This window comes from Nannobrachium achirus, assembly GCF_963921795.1.
Source record: "Nannobrachium achirus genome assembly, chromosome: 12".
NCBI classification, from domain to species: Eukaryota; Metazoa; Chordata; class Actinopteri; order Myctophiformes; family Myctophidae; genus Nannobrachium; species Nannobrachium achirus.
The window spans coordinates 27,619,817-27,637,517 of record NC_137832.1 but is presented as its reverse complement, the minus strand read 5'-3'; the positions used below and the strand labels follow the sequence as shown (position 1 = coordinate 27,637,517).

Sequence of the window (17,701 nt, the reverse complement as noted above, 5' to 3'; positions counted from 1 at the left end):
AAGCACTTATGCGGTAAATCATTAGTTGCGGTACTGTGGATATGGAATGGTCAGCCGACTTCCTTCCTCCTGAAGGAGCCCCACCCCCACGGACTCACCCACATGGTCGGTAGGTGAACACAATGTAGCTCTCCTCTTGCATCCTCTCCACGAATGTCACACAGGTGTGCTTCTCCCAGTGGCGCATGGCCTGCCGGAATATCGCCCGCTGACTGCCTGAAAAGGAGAACAGCAGGGGTGAGATCAGTGAAGCTGACAACCAGCCACTGGAGAGATGTATATAAAAGTGAATGTAGAGCGAACCTGACAGCTGGCAACGTCCTCTAAATTTGTCCTTTAAGAAAAGGACACCAATGCGGGATTTCATTTAACATATAAATTAGGGTCATAGGGTTTCTTCCCTCAGTCTTTGCCTTATTCAGATTGCAGGTCTTCCCTGCAAATGAGGTTATATGGGTGAACAGGGTGAGAAGAATACATGAGCCGGGAAAAGGCTCTGGGTAAAAGGGTGCTGGCCTGAGAATGCACCTTGCATGCATTTTCTTGAAAACATCCCACAGAGGGAACATTTTGTGCTTAAACCCAAATTTCAACATCCAATTTCAACTATGGCCAGCTCCAGATGCAAGTAAAACATAGGAGGTTGTAATTTTGTTGACAGTCATTTTTGACCAAAATGGCAAATTTCTCTGAAAGTTTGCATGCCTGCACATAGAACAGTGGTTCTCAACCTGTGGGTCGGGACCCCAAATTATTTTGGGGGGTCCCCATGGATGATTAACTTAATGTGCAACATTGTTTTCTCACTCAACAGTAAACAAACGTGTATAAGGTATAGGCACATTTCTAAAATGACATAAAAGGACATTTTAATGCCTCTAAAATATTGGCCAAATTGTCAAATATTAGAGGCAGAAATTGTGAAAATAGCCGTCGGAGTGCACCTAACCAGTTTATCGTAATGGTTTTCTTGGCTGCTGTTAATAGGATTTGAAGGAGGTAGATATTTTTCCTGCCTTCGAAGCCCGTTGGTACAATCCCTAATATGTCTGTCTTGAAGTCTTGTGGTAATTGAGTATCAAACACTATATTAACACATGGGATGCTCAGGTTTATAACATTTCTAGCTGTTGCTGCTGCCGCCGTTCACTCACGCTTTATTTTGAAGAGCCTCGGAAGCTTTGTGCGTGTGCACGTGGGTGTCCGCTGACGATTGAGGAAGAAAATCCATTTGTTTACAAACGCTCGCGAAACTAAAATCCAAACCGCGGCCGACCATCGCGGTAAAGTGTCGCCGTGAAAACAATCAGATCTCTGCTTCCCTGGCGTTCTTTTCACCTCATTCATAGATAAAGCCCTTTTTATGTTTAAGAGTAGAATGGAAATCAATGCAACCAGCTCGTGCCATTTTCTCTCTCTCTCTCTGAGCTACAGGGTGACGTATGGACTAGGGTCATTCAGAGGGCAGGCAGCTGCACGTAGAGCTGTACAGTTAACTCCTTGTTGTCTCGTTCAGGAACGAGACAACTCCTTTTGGCAGGGTGACCCCTAGTGGCCTTAACTCGTTACTGAACGAGTTTGGCACCCAAGTTGTTAATGTCATTAAATACTGTGTTCCAAAACTGCCTTAGCTTGGGACATGACATGTGCTTCTTGTGTAATCTCTTGTTGAATCTCTGCCTCCCACTTTGATTTAAGTGTCTCACTGGGTGCCATTTCTAATACATTTTGATATAGACTGGAAATAATTTTCTCAGTTGAGACCCGATTTTGAGTGTCTATCAGAAATGATTCTATTATTGAAGGGTTTCGAATTTTGTCCCAATTTTCATGCCTTTCGAGAAAAATGTCTTAATTATAGCCTGATTTCTACTTCATCATATGATGGTATCACACATTGAAAATAGACAATCTACAAGCTCACGGCACATATTACTTACCACTGAAGTTCCCACTGATGACGTATGGAATGACACCCTCTGGCCACACCCGCTCTGGTCTGGAGGTTGCAGCCCTTTTCCTGCGGCGAGCTCCTTGCCTGTTTTGACTATTTTGTGACCCTGTCATTCACATCGAGCAAACATACAGTAATGTGTCAAAGCCAGGGATGATCCATCACATGACTGCAAAGCTTGAAAAGAAAATTTGTAATAACTTTAAGGCCATTTGACACTTAAATGTTACTTTGGTTTTCAGTTACTGTATATTATCTCAATGAGCCGCTTGGTTCAACCATGTTGCTTTTCAATTGTTTGTTTGCTGTATTATACAAGCTTAACAATATACAGTACCACATTTCATACTTTGTTGTACGATGGTGCCGTGTGGCAAAAGTAGACGAACTACAAGCTCGCAACGGGTTGTGAACTTGCAGATATGGAAGAATGGAAGAATAACAAATGCATGTACATTTTTTTTAAATGTTTGCCAATAATGACATGCCCAAAATAGGGACTCCAGGTTGAAAGTGGTTAATGGACATTCAAGGCACAGCATTTTAATTCGCTGAAGCCCTGCTTGAATTTCAGTCTGCCAGTCGAAATGAGAAACCAGGCAATATCAATTACCAAATGCACACATACATGCACCGAAGGATAGCTTATGTAACGACTTGATCGTAATAGTTTGTCAGAAAGACAAAACCCTAATTGAAAACAAAGTAGGTCTTCTGTTGCACAACAATGAAATTGACACCTCTACACAATGAGCTTAAATGAGCAAATTGAGTCACTGACACTACTACACATGTGCATGTGCTCTTGCACGTAACCTTGAAATCCCTTTAACCTTGAAAAAAAAAGAAAGAAAGGAATATTTACTTTGAGCAATATGCAACTTGCTCTTTTGTCATACTGGGGTGGGTGGTTGTGGTGCGGGTCCCCACCTCCTGAGTATGGCGTATGACCCATAATTGCCATAAGTGGCCGCAATGTGAATTGTCAACTGATGGGCAGATATGTACACTATACTTAAAGAGAAGCATGCTGTCTGGGATATTTGACAGCTGTTGTCTAAAGACTAAAGACTGTTTTTGAGCGGTGCCAACCGCTCCTACATCTGGCGTTGTGTGTAGGTCCTTTACAGTATATGAGCACTGCTCACTTCGCACAGGTGACAAAGTTATTAATCAAAACACCCAGCAATTACTGGCCAATGCAAACTCTGATACAAGCGTACTGAAAGCTGTGCCAGGTCTGTCGCATTCTGCAAGCTGGCATAAACATTTAGAGCTGATGATGAACACAAAGCTTGTTTTTTAACAGGTGGTGCTGCCAACCCTCAGCTGGGCAATGCTCAGTGATTTGTGTAATGAGATTCTTGAGATACTGGTACACTAGATATAAATCCTCCTTTCATAATCGCCCTAACAGTATGAAAAATTACTGGAGCATTACAGATTTCTAATAAGCATGTTTTTAAAGTATTGTTTGTTTACCTGTACATTTTTTTACTTGAATTGTTCCAACTTTAGTTACCTGTGTCTGTGTGATTAACAATGTGGACGGTTCTCTGGGCCATGTCTATTATCCGGTCCACCTTAAACATCCGTAGATCCTCCTCATCCAGAGCAATGTCCCCCAGAAAGGCAGCTGAAACATACAAACAAAAGGCACTGTGTCAGACAAATTTAAGGCATCCCCGCATGGGTTTGCACCACCCAGTAGCCTCAAGCTTTTCCTGCCTCGGCTGAGTAGCCTGAATATTCAAAGCAACGGTGAAAGGAACAGAGCACACACACACACACGCACGCGCGCACGCGCGCGCGCACGCACGCACACACACACACACACTCCCCATCTCCGATCCATTTGACCTCCCTGTCATACTCAAAGAGCAGCAATACAGACTTACTGTATGAAATAGCAGTTATGCGATCTCTTCGGATAACATTAAATGCCGTCTATGGCTCTAATAAAAGCCATGGGGTGGTTATATAAATGTAAACATGTGATGAGGGGCATGCAAATTCATGAAAGTCAAGAAACATGAGAACGGAGAGAACATGAACTGAGAAATATGATTATAGTCAAAATATAAATTCAGCTAAACTCGGGCCAGATGTTTCTTAAACAATAAAATCCATACACTGTGCCCTAATGTCTCCGCATAGTTTAAGACAGCCATCACATCTGATATAGCGAGACACTGACATTGCTTCAATGTATATGGGGCACCTTGAACAAGTAATAGCTCTTTAATGAGGCCAAGGAGAAGGAAAAATAACCAAACAGTCACACTTTATGAGGAATGTGCTTTATGGGATTCCTTGCTAAATGCCCTATTTCTCTATCGGTTAAGCCGGGAGTCCTCTCCGCGGAGACAGGGTGCTCTGTTTTACAAGCTTTTAACACCAACACGTTCCCAGAATTTACAGCCCGTCTTGTATGCAGGAGTGAGTGGGGGTGTGCAGAGGGGGAGAGGAGAGAAGAGGAGAGGAGGCACTGCACACTTGTCTGAACAAGAGATGAGGACTGTCCCTTGCCCACAGTAGAACTCTGAATAGGGACGTACAGAGAAAATGACTACCCTCTCCAACTGTGTGTGTGTGTGTGTGTGTGTGTGCGTGCGTGCGTGCGTGCGTGCGTGCGTGCGTGCGTGCGTGCGTGCGTGCGTGTGTGATGGGAGGGACTACTCGGATAGAAATCCTGGGGACCAGTAAACTCTAGACTGGATGCAAGTGATTTACTGTAGTTCTGGAGTAAAGGCTCTATTTGTCCAAGGTTTCAGCCTGCAAATCTACTGTAGCACACCACTGAAGCAAGCAGACTGTCTCTCTTATAAGGATCAAAGAAACTTAGACTATAAAATAGAGTAGTTGCTTTTTAAATGGTAAATGGTAAATGGTGCATTTATATAGCGCTTTTAATCCAAAACGCTTTACATAGATTGTGCATTACATTCACCCATTCACACACACATTCATACACCGGTGGCGGAGGAAACCATGCAAGGCACCAACCTCACCGGAGGCAATTAGGGGTTCAGAGTCTTGCCCAAGGACCCTTCGACATTAACTCAGGGGGAGCCCGGATTCGAACTGGGAACCCTTCGGGATTTATACCCTTCGTGCTCTAATACCAGTTTCTCTACCCCTGAGCTATGCCGCTTTTTAGCGTCTAGTCGGCAACCTGGCCAACTCGGGAACAATGTAAATAGGGAATGAATGCCCCGCCCTTTAATGCAAACCCCATTATACCTGTTGTCATAGGATCCGTTTTGACCATCTGTTTGCCTGTGTCCATTTATGCCCATATATGGAGATATCTGCCTGTCTGCGTCCATGTTATGCCCATATATGGAGATCTCAGTATCTGTCTGTCTGTGTCCCTTTTGTGCCCATATATGGAGATCTCTGCCCTTCGGGCAGCCAAGCGTCTAGTCGGGTGCCGGCCTACTCGGGAACGATGTAAATAGGGAATGAATACACCACCCTTTAATGCAAACCCCATTATACCTGTTGTCATAGGATCCGTTTTGACCATCTGTTTGCCTGTGTCCATTTATGCCATATATGGAGATATCTGTCTGTCTGCATCCATGTTATGCCCATATATGGAGATCTCTGTATCTGTCTGTCTGTGTCCCTTTTGTGCCCATATATGGAGATCTCTTCCCTTCGGGCGGCCAAGCGTCTAGTCACGTGCCGGCCTACTCGGGAACAATGTAAATAGGGAATTTGTCATAGGACCCGTTTTGACCATCTGTTTGCCTGTTTCCATTTATGCCCATATATGGAGATATCATGCCCATATATGGAGATATCTTTCTGTCTGCGTCCATTTTATGCCCATATGGAGATCTCTGTATCTGTCTGTCTGTGTCCCTTTTATGTCCATATATGGAGATTCACGTGCCGAATCTGAAGCCAGTGGGACAAAAGGTTCTCGAGATACACGGATCTACGCATACACGCACGCTCAGAGATTTGTCGCATTTATTGTAAGATAATACATTATAATACGGTTTGTGAGGACTGAGCTCTTTTGCTTTTAAAAAGGCAACAAAAACATCCCAGACAACCGAGAAGACTCTTATGCCCTAGTCCAGGGGTTCTCAAACCTTTTTAGGCCTAGTCTCTTCTGACAGGGGTATGAGAGAGTAGAGAGAGGGTGGTTGAGCAAGCACAATAGAAATGTGAAAAAAAGAAAGAAAACAAAGAAAAGAAAAGAAAAAAGCTAAACATTTGGCTAGCATCCCTATTTATTTACCAGAGAAGGATTATTGAAAAAATCTGGAGCTGGCTGTTTATCTGAGTTAAATGAACGCTGTATGGCGTGGATGCAGCCCTGGTCTCACAACAAGCAAGTCTGCAGGTCATGGAGGGCATGTTGCAATGAGGGATGGGACGATAAGCGATATTATCGTGATAAAAACACTCACGCCTATTCGCCTTTAACCAATTATAACCCTCTATAATTGGTAAAAGGTACTTATCATAATATACGTACTTGATACAGTCTTTTTTTTCAATCTATCAAATGTCTTTGCCAAAAAATAGCACATCTACAAGCTCACAACACGTCGCGTTGAGACGCGTTGTGAGCTTGTAAATCTCCTAATTTTTGGCAGATGTTCCGCCCAAGGATAATTTTGATGATCGCGATAATATCGTAAAAATGTATTTTGTCACAATAATCGTGATATGAGGCTGCGTTTAGGATAACAGCTCATTTAAGACAATAGCCGATCTACAAGTTTGTAACGTGTCACGAATGCAACGTGTGAGCTGGTCGTGGGCTTTTAGCGCCACAATATTTTTCAACACGTGACACCGTGTTGGGGCAGAGCATAATTAAGGCATTATGCTTTTGCAAGAAATCGCAAAAGCATAATGATGTATTTTCTACGGAGGGGGAGAAAAATGTTTACGACATGTCACACGACACCCAAGCATTAATTAGGCGTTTGGAGGATAATGACGGCAATAAGAAAAGGTGTGGATCACTGCCTACAAGCCAGGGCATGCACAGAGGACAGTTTTAAATTCCACAGAGGTCAGAGGGATGCTCTAATATACACTCACAGAAACACCAATTCGCGGAAACCAAAATCCCTGTAATGCAAAGCAGACTTTTCATAATCAACCCCTTATACTGACAGTAATTTCCAGAATCTACAGTGATGGCTGATGGGCGAGAGCCTCCAGATGTCTGTGCATGTGATGGATAAGCCTACAGTCTGTCCTCTCTCTCTCTGTCTTTTATACTCACATTCCCCTTTGATTCCAAGAACTCGCTGAGCACTGTAAAGAGGAAAAACACGCAGGACTTTCAGGCAACGAGTTCTGGGCCACTGAAGATATTTTGTGCGCTTTTAACATTTCAGGAGTGCTCAGACTATATTGACAGACGATAAGGTAACGAATGAATTGTTGTTCATGAGGTTTCGCCACACATTACTCCAGTGTTTCTAAAAGTGGATTCCAGGGACTCTGTGGGTTCCTTTATGGGGGTCTAAATTGACCCATACAAGTCTGTAACTCTGACAGTGTACAAATGGAACCAAATGGACCCGTTCGGGTCCATTTGGTTCCATTTGTACACTGTCAGAGTTAAGGGAAGACCTTGAAATGTGGAAGTTTTGAGAAACACTGCATTACTCCATGGTACACCAATATTAACAGCCATGAGCCATACAACAAGGTACAGGCTTGAACCCCTAACCCCATGGATGTCCATGGAGGGAAGGAGGATGTGTAGCGCGCTGCCCATGGCTGAGTCCCAGTCATCCACAAACCATGCTGGAGACTGAGCGGTTAATCCAAAGCGCCATTGTTCCCAGACAACAGTGGGGATTGAAGTGAGCAAATGCATGGCCAGGGCAGTGGCATTAGGACTTGTTTCCCCTGGGCACAGCGGTTGTCCTGGAGACGCTGTTGCAGGTTTATGGAAAGGCTCACAGGGATTGTGAATTAATCCCCTTGTCTCCTGGCTTTAATTATCCACAGACATGGGGTCTTAGGAATCTTTTGTACACAACAGTAGGGCTAGGCTCGAGGACAGGCTAAAGGCAGTCGGAGAGAAAGGTGATAAACTCGTCTAGATTAAAATAATAGGGTAAATAATAGGGTACACGTCGCAAAACAAGTGGTAGATTAAAGCCCAGTGAGTGTGGCAGATGGCAAGAGATCACAGCGGAGCGCTGCGCTGGATCTCTGTCCAGCAATAGTCATTACCTAAATTGCGACAGCTGCAAACACTGATACAGATAAATGCTGAACAGTTTGTGTAATATTCACGTTGTGGGTGATATATCAGCTACCATTCCAGATTAAAGGTTTGACAGGCATATGATTCAGAAACCTCTCTATTGAGATTAAATCATAAACGTGCACGTGTGTGTGTGTGTGCCTGTGCACGTGCACAGACTGACACGTGCATAGGCACACACACTTCCAGCAAACTGTCTGGGCTGCAGAGCTAATATTGATGGCCCGTGCATGTTTGGTATGCTCCATAAACTTGTACGGGCAAACTGGACAGATGAAATAGACCTTTGACATAGTGTTTGTTTGATTGCATGCCCATCCCCCATTGCTGAAGATAATATCATTTTTTAGATAATCTTAACCATCGTAATCTGTCTCTCATGTCAGACTATCCGCCCACCCCTTCCACCCCCGCCATCAATAAGCCTGTCCAGTCAGATTACACAGGAGATCTCAATCAAATTAAGCCATTGCTCTGTGCCACGCTCGTGCCATGGCCTCTGCAATGTCAAACACACACTAGTACTACACCATTTATTTTCTTGATCCCTCCTGTGAATAGAACACTACTGAATCAGACCCTGAAATCCTGCACTAACATCAATACTAAGATCATATAGGCACACAGAGTGTGGCCTATATTTAGAAGGCCACGTCCGGGGAGAGACCACAGTAAGAAACCTCAGTGTCCTTGTGCAGAAGTTGGACCGTCTTTACCCATGCTAAAACACCCTGTGATGAAGGCAAAGAAAAGCCCCGGCGATATGTAAGGCTTGTGCATCACAAAGCCATGGCACCGCCTTTCACAGTCAGTGTTTGGTAACAAACGCTGCATTCGAATTTCAATGGAGGCCAATCGTGTATTGCGTTAAGGTGATTACCATCTGATGACAGTGTAGCACTTTCAGGTTTCATTCTGTACCAGCTCTTTATGCCAAGATGCTGGCTACAGTGAGGCCATTGTCTGCCCCCCCACCCCCCGACATGGCATCAAACTGCAGAGGCAGACAAGCAAAGGCAATGTAAACGTTGAGGTACGTAGCGTGTATGAAAGATTCCTACTGCAAGGAATGATGTGATAAGGATAGTTGTCCTGTAAATATAGCCCCTCTCTCCGGAAACAAAAAACTAAAAAACCCACAAAAACCAAGAACAGCAGCTGTTATTCTTCGACAAATGCATACCCTGACATTTCCAAACACTACAATTTGAGCCCAAGGCAAGAGAGAGAAAAAGTCATCTTATCTGCTCATTTCAAAGGTAACCAAGGTATAATTAGGACAGAGGTTTCTGTACAGCCTCAAGCTGAAGCCTTTACATTCAAGGGATTATTTCCCAATAAAAAAGGACTTCAGTCTCATCAGCCTCAGCTGAGATCAAGACGGAATTGCTGCCACCGCAGTTGAGCTTCAATCTTTTTGGTACAATGAAGATGGCTTTAACTGGAGTCTGCACACAGCAAGAGGCCTCACTCTCCTTTAACATTTCACACTTCGTCAAGCCCATTAGCAGATAGGATCGCAAAGCTCAACCCTCACACTGATTACTGAACACCTAATGCCAGTTAGGCACTACTAATGACTCATCAACCATTTGTCTTTTGTTTGATGTCAATAATGCAATGCAGGTTTTAGCTTCCCAACTATCAAACCCAGGAAAACAAATAAATGACACACACGCGCGCGCACACAACTCTTTATTGTATTGGTAACCTATCGTACAGGTGAAAAACAAACTGTACACCCACACAGTCTGACAGCCCCAGTCTTTCATCCAAAAATCATGCAATGGCGCCATTTAGACAGTACTTACAAACAAGATAGTGACTTATCTGATAAAAGAAAGGGTAAGGGCATTTGAGGATATATGTTGGGAAAAGTTTGGATAGAAGTTTAGAACTATAAATCCTGACACCATCTTCAAACTTTTTAGAATTTACTGCGAGTGGAGGAAAAACAAAAAAAAACTTGTTTTGTTTAGGTTTTTTTTAAAAGATGAATAGCAATGTAGTGCCAATGAATTATTCAGCAAACCCAAACTGTGAATAACTAAAAGTACTGTTTAAGTACTGCTTAATTGGGCATCTTCGCCTGAGTCATTTAAATGAGCTCTCCTGAAGCATTTGTTATTACTGGGGATCTGTCCCCACTCCCCAGACTTGGCATTCATGCAGTGTGAGATTAGTTATTACTTAGCTCTGTAAACAAACTTATTGTTCCTACTAATGGACCCAAAGTCACGCCAACAGACTGGCCCCTATGCCACCTGAACCCTGCAGGGAGAGGATCGGCAGGGGTCCTGTGATGTTATGGTGTGGGGGGCATGGCTATGTGGCTTGATTCCATGATAAAGTAGTCACCAGTGCTTCGTGTCGCTTAAATGCCCAACCCATGAATTCAATATAGTAACAGACTTGGTTTTGAAAGGTAGCGTTGGAGAACGACTTTCATTTTTCATTTCATTTTCATTTTGAGCCCTGCTGTTCTTAGCGACTGAAGTGAACAAACCCACATATAAATACAGTCTAGGGATTTTAGCATCAACTGATTAACCTCAAAGATCTATATTTCCATACCCATCTTTGTTGTTACATTAACGACTGTTGGGTGTAATTACGGTGTATTAAGGCACATAGGACAAAGTGACCTTTTCTTTCAAATGAAACATAACAAATCAACACAGCAACTACATTTAGGTCTACTTTACCACATGGAATCATCAAAAAGAAATCATAAAACATGGGACAATGGAACATTTTTTCCTTTAAGTTAAAGGAGCTATAGTCAACTTTTTCTTGAAAAACAGACGCTAAAATAAAAATGTTTCGAAAATATTTTATAAAAAAGATTAAGCTTCATATATTTATATATATTCATATATTTCTATTCAAGAATGACCACAAAAAGCGTAAAATAATGATACAATAATCATTTTGGCCATTGTTAGACTGACTTTGTTTACATCCCTTATCAATCCATATAAAATAATAGAAGAAATTAATTTCACCCACTGAAGGCTCCAAAGTCAAACGGCAGCAACAGCAAACTGCCAGTCCTCCAAGATCTCTACCATTCTACCCGCCATGATAAACACAATTGAGGGCAAGGGCCTATAACTGGTGGCGGAACTGATGATTACAGACTCAGCGTGGACAGTATGCATTCCTCACAGGCTGTAAACAGACCACAGATAAACAGACAACCCCCATCTGAATAGGCTGCACTCACCTCACCTGGACTGCTATGGTGCTGAGTGGCTGGCCTACCCCTGCACCGTGCAGCGGGACTCTCCCTTGGCATGATGTGAATGACCTACAGTCTGTGAAGTGCCCGAGTCAGTCAGAGGAGCGAAACCCAGGGGCCCAGGGAGTCAAGAAAACCGCTTGCATAAGAGAGGACAGGAGGTTCGCTTCAGGTTGCCTTGCTAACCTCGCCCTCCCTGCAGCTGAAACCTCTGGCTGAAGCCGCGGCAGCGAGGGATCTCACATGCAGGGCAAAGCATGCAGCCAGAGTCTCCAAAGTTTAAACCACTGCAACGTTATTACATAGCAAGCAACACTGGACAATGAAAGATGGGTATTATTGTAATTGCAAGAGTCTTAAGCAGATTAAGATGACTGCCTCATGAATAAATGCAAAACTAAATGTCAAATTCAATGTCAAGTCAATGTCTCCTCTCGTGAAAATATATCATTCGAACAGGAGACAATGAGGTTGACTGGCTCTCATACATTTTTCATATAGAAAATGAGTGGATCTGATCCCAGTGGGTTGTTAGAGTCTTAAATGACTTCCTGGGATGCTGCCAAGGTTGGAGCTTTGTGAACTAAGGAATTTTCCATTGGGTAACTGACTGTCTATGTAGAAAGCATTACTTCAATACTATTGAAGCACTAATTTCTGTCAGTACACTTGTGTGTGTGGTGTAATTATGAGTTACAGTTTAAGCCCCTGTAAATTAGACATAATTGCGGGGGGAAACCACTGGCTAATCCCAATGATGAGAACTGATATATAGCCTAGTATTTATGGTAAGAATTAAAATCTTTTTTTATCTCAATTTGACTGAATGAAATGTCAGAAATAAAAAGGGATTATCCTGCAGTCAATTAGCCAACTCATCGAACAGCAGGTAGGCCTGTTTGTTGAGTTAGATTTCAGATCTCATCTCAACAATACTCCCAATATGCCTTGGCTTTTCTTGTGTCACTATATCAAATGGAAAGGTTACGGTACATTCAAAAGGTGTTGACTTATTCAGGTAAGCAAGAGTTCATGGCTGCAGTTCAGCCTTCTTCACAGTTTACCAATGCGTTCAAAACTTTCACAGCACTTTCCTGAACGGAAGCAGGATGGCAGAAATGCTGACCTTGGGGGCAGCAGACAGATCAAATAGACTCAATGCAGCAATGTACTTGGAGACAAGGAAACGAAAATCAATATACTATGCTTTTGCGCCGAGCAAAGATATTTCAGAAACACTATACCAGGGTCTATTTGTCACATAATTATTGAAGATACCTAATCAAGTGAATGGTGATGGCATGATGGAGTAGTGTGTGAGTGCATGAGTGCGTGAGTCACTCAGTGTGAATGAATGCGTGTGTGAATAGAGTACAGTAAGTGGATGTAAGTGTAAGAATAGGAGTCATGAGTGAGCGAGCAAGGGACAAGAGACCTTGGGCACCGTGCAATTTAGTATTTAGAAGCAGAAGAGCAGGTGGGTGTTGGTGTTAGATTGATGATGTGAGGGTCACGAGTGGCGAGTTGTATTTGTGACGGTCTCTCCCTGCCACCTGTCTTCACAAGTGCACAATATTGCTCTCTAATGATACTTTAAGTATGATTATAGGGTGAATGAGTTGCCATTCAAATCTTAAACAACCCTGAAGGGGGATGGGGAGTGGTGAATCACTATGCCTCAACAGAATAAGGAAAACACTTCTAGTGTATACACTCTGACATCAAGCCATCTTCAGTGTACTTCTGGCAGAGGTCTCCAATCCTAACAAGTGCCCACAGACTGCGTCACTGTACATTTAGACGTACAAGTTGCGCAAAAGAAATCGTACAACAACTGACATGACTAATGATATGACAACCTCTAGCAGGATCTTACTCACACAACGCATGATGTAAACCAGCAAAAGACAGCACAGGAAGTAACCTCTTCACTTTTTGCGTGTAAAGGGGACAGTTAATCCCCAGTCAGAGTTCTGTACTGTTTACATGAAACCACAACATTTTGTGAGTGTGAAGTTGCACAATCTTTATGTTGCACTGGCGGCTGTATCCTTCCTGCCTGTCTCCAGTGGAGATGTGATGGAGTCAGATCAGAGTGGAGAGCAGAGTACTGAGAGATGATCTTTATTTAATAAAGTATTAACTCATAAAATCTGAAGCAGAATTGAGAAATGCCAACTCAGTAAGCACGTCCAGGACTTTAGAGGTCATTTTGACCGAAGCCAGCTCTCTCTATTTGTAACCTGAATACTTTCACCAGATGGAAAACACAATCTGTTCAAATTCCCCAAAGGGATTTGGCAAGACAGTGAGTTCACAGCAAAAACTCCAGATTTAAGTGACAAGTAAGATATGCTTTGGCCAACTGATGGAGGAGGACTAGGTGGGCTCACAATAAAGGCTGCTGCAACTTTGTCACAATAATTTAACAAATTGCGTTTCTGTACACAGCTGACAATAAGACAATATTTATTCTAGTTTAGGCAAACACACAAAACACAACAATCCAGGAGTGCTTGAGCCTCTGTGCATATAATGTCCAGGCTTTGTACACTCTTCCCCTCCTCCACTTTGTTTTAGTAGTCGTGTGTAACAGCCGGTTGAGAGTGAAAAAAGGCAGACTATTTGTGCATTGACAAAACCAGGTAGATGGGAATTGGGAATCCAAATTCTCAAAAATAATTATAAATAAATTGCTAATTCGATGTGTTTAATTGCAACATCCATGGTTGTAAAATAATGCAAATCTAAAATCTGATAAAAGTGCCCACACGTTGCAGAAACAGTAGGAAAAAAACTTTTTGGATGACAAAAGAAAAGAAAAGAGACAAAATAACTTGTTTTTAGGGAATTACTCAGATGTCCGTCTTTCTTTCTACTACCAATTCTTGTTATCATGTGCACTATTCGAGTTGTGTTATTCGTAGCAACTCAATGTTGACATTAACTGTAGGTTATAAACTGTAAGAACTGTGGCACCGCGGGGAAATAAATGCACATGATGTTCTTTAAAGGGCTTTAAAAACTAAATGCACTGCTGTCATGTTCTGAAGCGGATCCCTGGCTGATCTCCTCAAGCTTCCAAACACAGAAGCAATTCGTAGCATGCCTTACCTCCGCACAAATAAGGTAAAATAGCGTTTCAAAGGCTTACCCGCTTTGCAGGGATCCTTGTAGTCGATCACATCTGATGTGGCAGAGGATTCCACATAGTAGCTTGGTTCAATTGCTTCCAGATCGATTGCCACTATCACGGAAAGACAGCATAGAAGAACCAAACATCTCGTTGTGAGATCCATGATTCTAGTGGCAACACAACGAAAGACGAGGCATAAAGGTAAAGAAAAAGAGGAACGGGGGACGGGAGAGGGACAGAAGGAAAGGGAGAGAGAGAGAGAGAGAGAGAGAGAGAGTGAGTGAGTGAGAGAGAGAGAGAGAGAGAAGAGAGAGAGAGAGAGAGAGAGAGAGAGAGAGAGAGAGAGAGAGAGAGAGAGAGAAAATGGGAGGTTTTGGGGGAAATGAGATCTCTCCGGAGGGCGGGTTTAAAATCAGTCTGTTCCACAATGTCTTGATTCTGGGTAGTGATTCGCCCATGTAGCCGTGCTGCTCCGGGCTAGTGCAGATTGCCTGCAAACTTTGATGATGATGGCAGCTACACCACGGGGCATAACATTCATGCATGTCTTTTCTTGTTGGTGATGGCCATGTGCATCATAGGTCATAGACCACTGGTTTCCCAAACACTGGGTCGGGACCCATTTGTGGGTCGCAAACAAATTTTTTTGTGGGTCCCTTATTTTTATTTTTTATTTCCAACATTTTGTTTTTAACCTCTTAAGCCCCAGGGGGGTCCAGGGGGAAAATCCGCCTAAAATTTATGCCCAAATTGGAACAGTTGTGGACAAAAAACTACCATGATTGTAGCTACTCTTGACTCACCAAATGTCAGCTAACCCCTGAAAATTCACAAATGCAGTGTAAAACATCACATTTATCTGACCAAATTGTCCTGCTGTGATCATTTACCAAGGAAAAGATGATTGAAAAGGACCTCCGCCTATGGAAATTTTGCCTTCTGAATAGTGAATGAGCCTCAAGACCTCATTGAAAACACAAATATTGAATAGAAAAATTGTTCACCAAGGTGTCACCAATTGATAGGCAAAATTGTATGAATATATTGCAAACTATGTAAACTCTACAGATGTTTTAGTGAGAGTAGTGCTGTAATATTAGTAATGTTAAAGTATAGGGTGAAAAATGATAAAAACGAGTAACAATAAGTAGTAATAATACTGTAATAGGAGTAATGTATGGATGAAAAGTACAATGGCAGCTGATTACTATGCTGTAGGTGCACTGTAACAATAATCAACAAAGAAATTGTAGTTTGATTTGGTCTCTATGGATTTATTGACATTTATTGACAGCTGTTCAGAGGTCAACACCTTTTGCCCCCGCCGGCGGGGGCAATGGGGCTCAAGAGGTTAATTAATATTATTTCAAAACATTTTCAAAAAACATTCCCGAAAAAGCGAAATCTTTCATGAAGAAATAAAAAAAAATCGAAGAAATGCCATGAACTAGAAAACAAATGTTTAAGAAGTAGAGAAAATAGCCGGTTTCATTAGTTTGGGTCCCTGCAGGCAAAAGTTCTCTTTTGGGTCTCGAGCAAAAAAAAAAAAAAAACGTAAATGATAAATGCAAATAAAATGTTTTACATTGCATGCATTTTTTCCCGATCAGATGGAATCTGTCATTTTAATGTTTAAAGTTATTTATATGATTCAGTTTACATGCACCAGCACCTTCTTCCATGCGCGCAAAGCAACCAAATAACAACAACTGTCAACAAGCAAGCAAAAACACGCACTTATACGCACGCACGTGGTAGCATTCATATGCGCATTGCGCGCACTCGAACTCACCCACCGCACCGACATGGCGCGTGCGCTGATACACATATAGGGAAAAGCCGTGTTTTAAGCGCCACCTAATGCCAATATATGGAATGGCTAATTCCACACACACTATTACTCTTAGGCTGGGCCACACATTTAGGGCACATGCTTTATACTTTACTTGGGGGGAGGCTGGGGTAAAGCAGCATCCAATTCATTCCCTATGGAAGTCACGTGTTTTGAAGAGGCAAGCTTGCACTCTTAAAATGACTTTTTCTCTATTGATTACTCAAGCCATGGAGACTTGAGTTCAAGAATATTTTTAGGTTTTTGTCGCATTCCTTAGACACTAATTTGATTACAATAAATGTACCCCAATTGATTCCGGATGGGGAACTGAATGCATTCGGGTCCCCGTCCGGAAACAATGGGGGTACAGTTACAATATTACCTTTTTTGTGCGACAATTACAAATACAAAAAAATATTATTGAACTCAAGTGTCCATGGTACTGTCCACTCCAGGGCTCCGTACCATGGCGTGAGTAATCAATAGAAAAAAAACATCATTTTGGGGGTGAACTACTCCTTTAAGGACAGCCTTAAAGGGCCTACACCATGCTTTTAAAACTATATTTTTTGTATAAATATATGCTCAAAATTGAGTCTTAGACAGGTTTTAACCCTCAACAAACACTCTGACCATTCCTTTGTTTGTTCTAGCTCTACTATAATGAGGCTCTCCAGCTGCAATACCAAAAACGGCCTCTGTTTGCTCAGTGGCGCATCTAGTGGGGTTTTTCCAAAGAAAAAATTTTTTTTTGAAAAAAATTTTTTTTTGAAAAAAAAAAAAATAATAATTTTTTTTATTTTTTTTTAAACAGAAACGTGTGTGACGTCACACGCGTCAATTCTCAGAACAGCACTGTTCTGAGAGCTTCTCATCTCTGTCTTCCCAAAACCAGAGAAAGACACACTTGTCAGAAATAGGACTTTGTGAGGATAGAAGGTGCCAGTGGGACACCAAAAAAAGGTTTTAAAATAGAAAAAGTGAAAATTCATGGTGTAGGTCCTTTAAGGAAAGCTTTGACTTTGACCTCTTCAAAACATGCAACTTCCATAGGGAATGAATTGGAATCCCAGGTAGGCCTAAAGCATAAGGCATGTGCCTTAAATGTGTGGCCCCCGGCCTGAGGAGATTTAAAAAAATAAAATTGAAGAAAAAAAATAATAAATAAAAAGTGAAGAATGTAAATACATCAAATCTCTAAAATGTCTCCCATCTTTTATTTTCAAGCGCTTGAGTTGTGGACCAACTGTAAAATAACTCACACTTTTTACTTAAAGGAG

General features: G+C 42.2%; 1 protein-coding gene across 1 annotated transcript in view; it reads right to left on the bottom strand.

Moving 5' to 3' along the window:
• bmp1a (bone morphogenetic protein 1a) overlaps window positions 1–14,832 on the bottom strand; it is a 47,628-nt gene extending 32,796 nt beyond the window's left edge. The window contains exons 1-4 of the mRNA XM_080738223.1: window positions 14,606–14,832; window positions 3,477–3,590; window positions 1,941–2,060; window positions 99–216 (exon numbers count right to left, since the gene is read on the bottom strand). Coding sequence (XP_080594349.1) covers window positions 99–216; window positions 1,941–2,060; window positions 3,477–3,590; window positions 14,606–14,750 — 497 coding nt within the window. The 5' untranslated portion in view covers window positions 14,751–14,832. The remainder of the gene's footprint in view (window positions 1–98; window positions 217–1,940; window positions 2,061–3,476; window positions 3,591–14,605) is intronic.
• Between the last annotated feature and the right edge of the window lie 2,869 nt (window positions 14,833–17,701).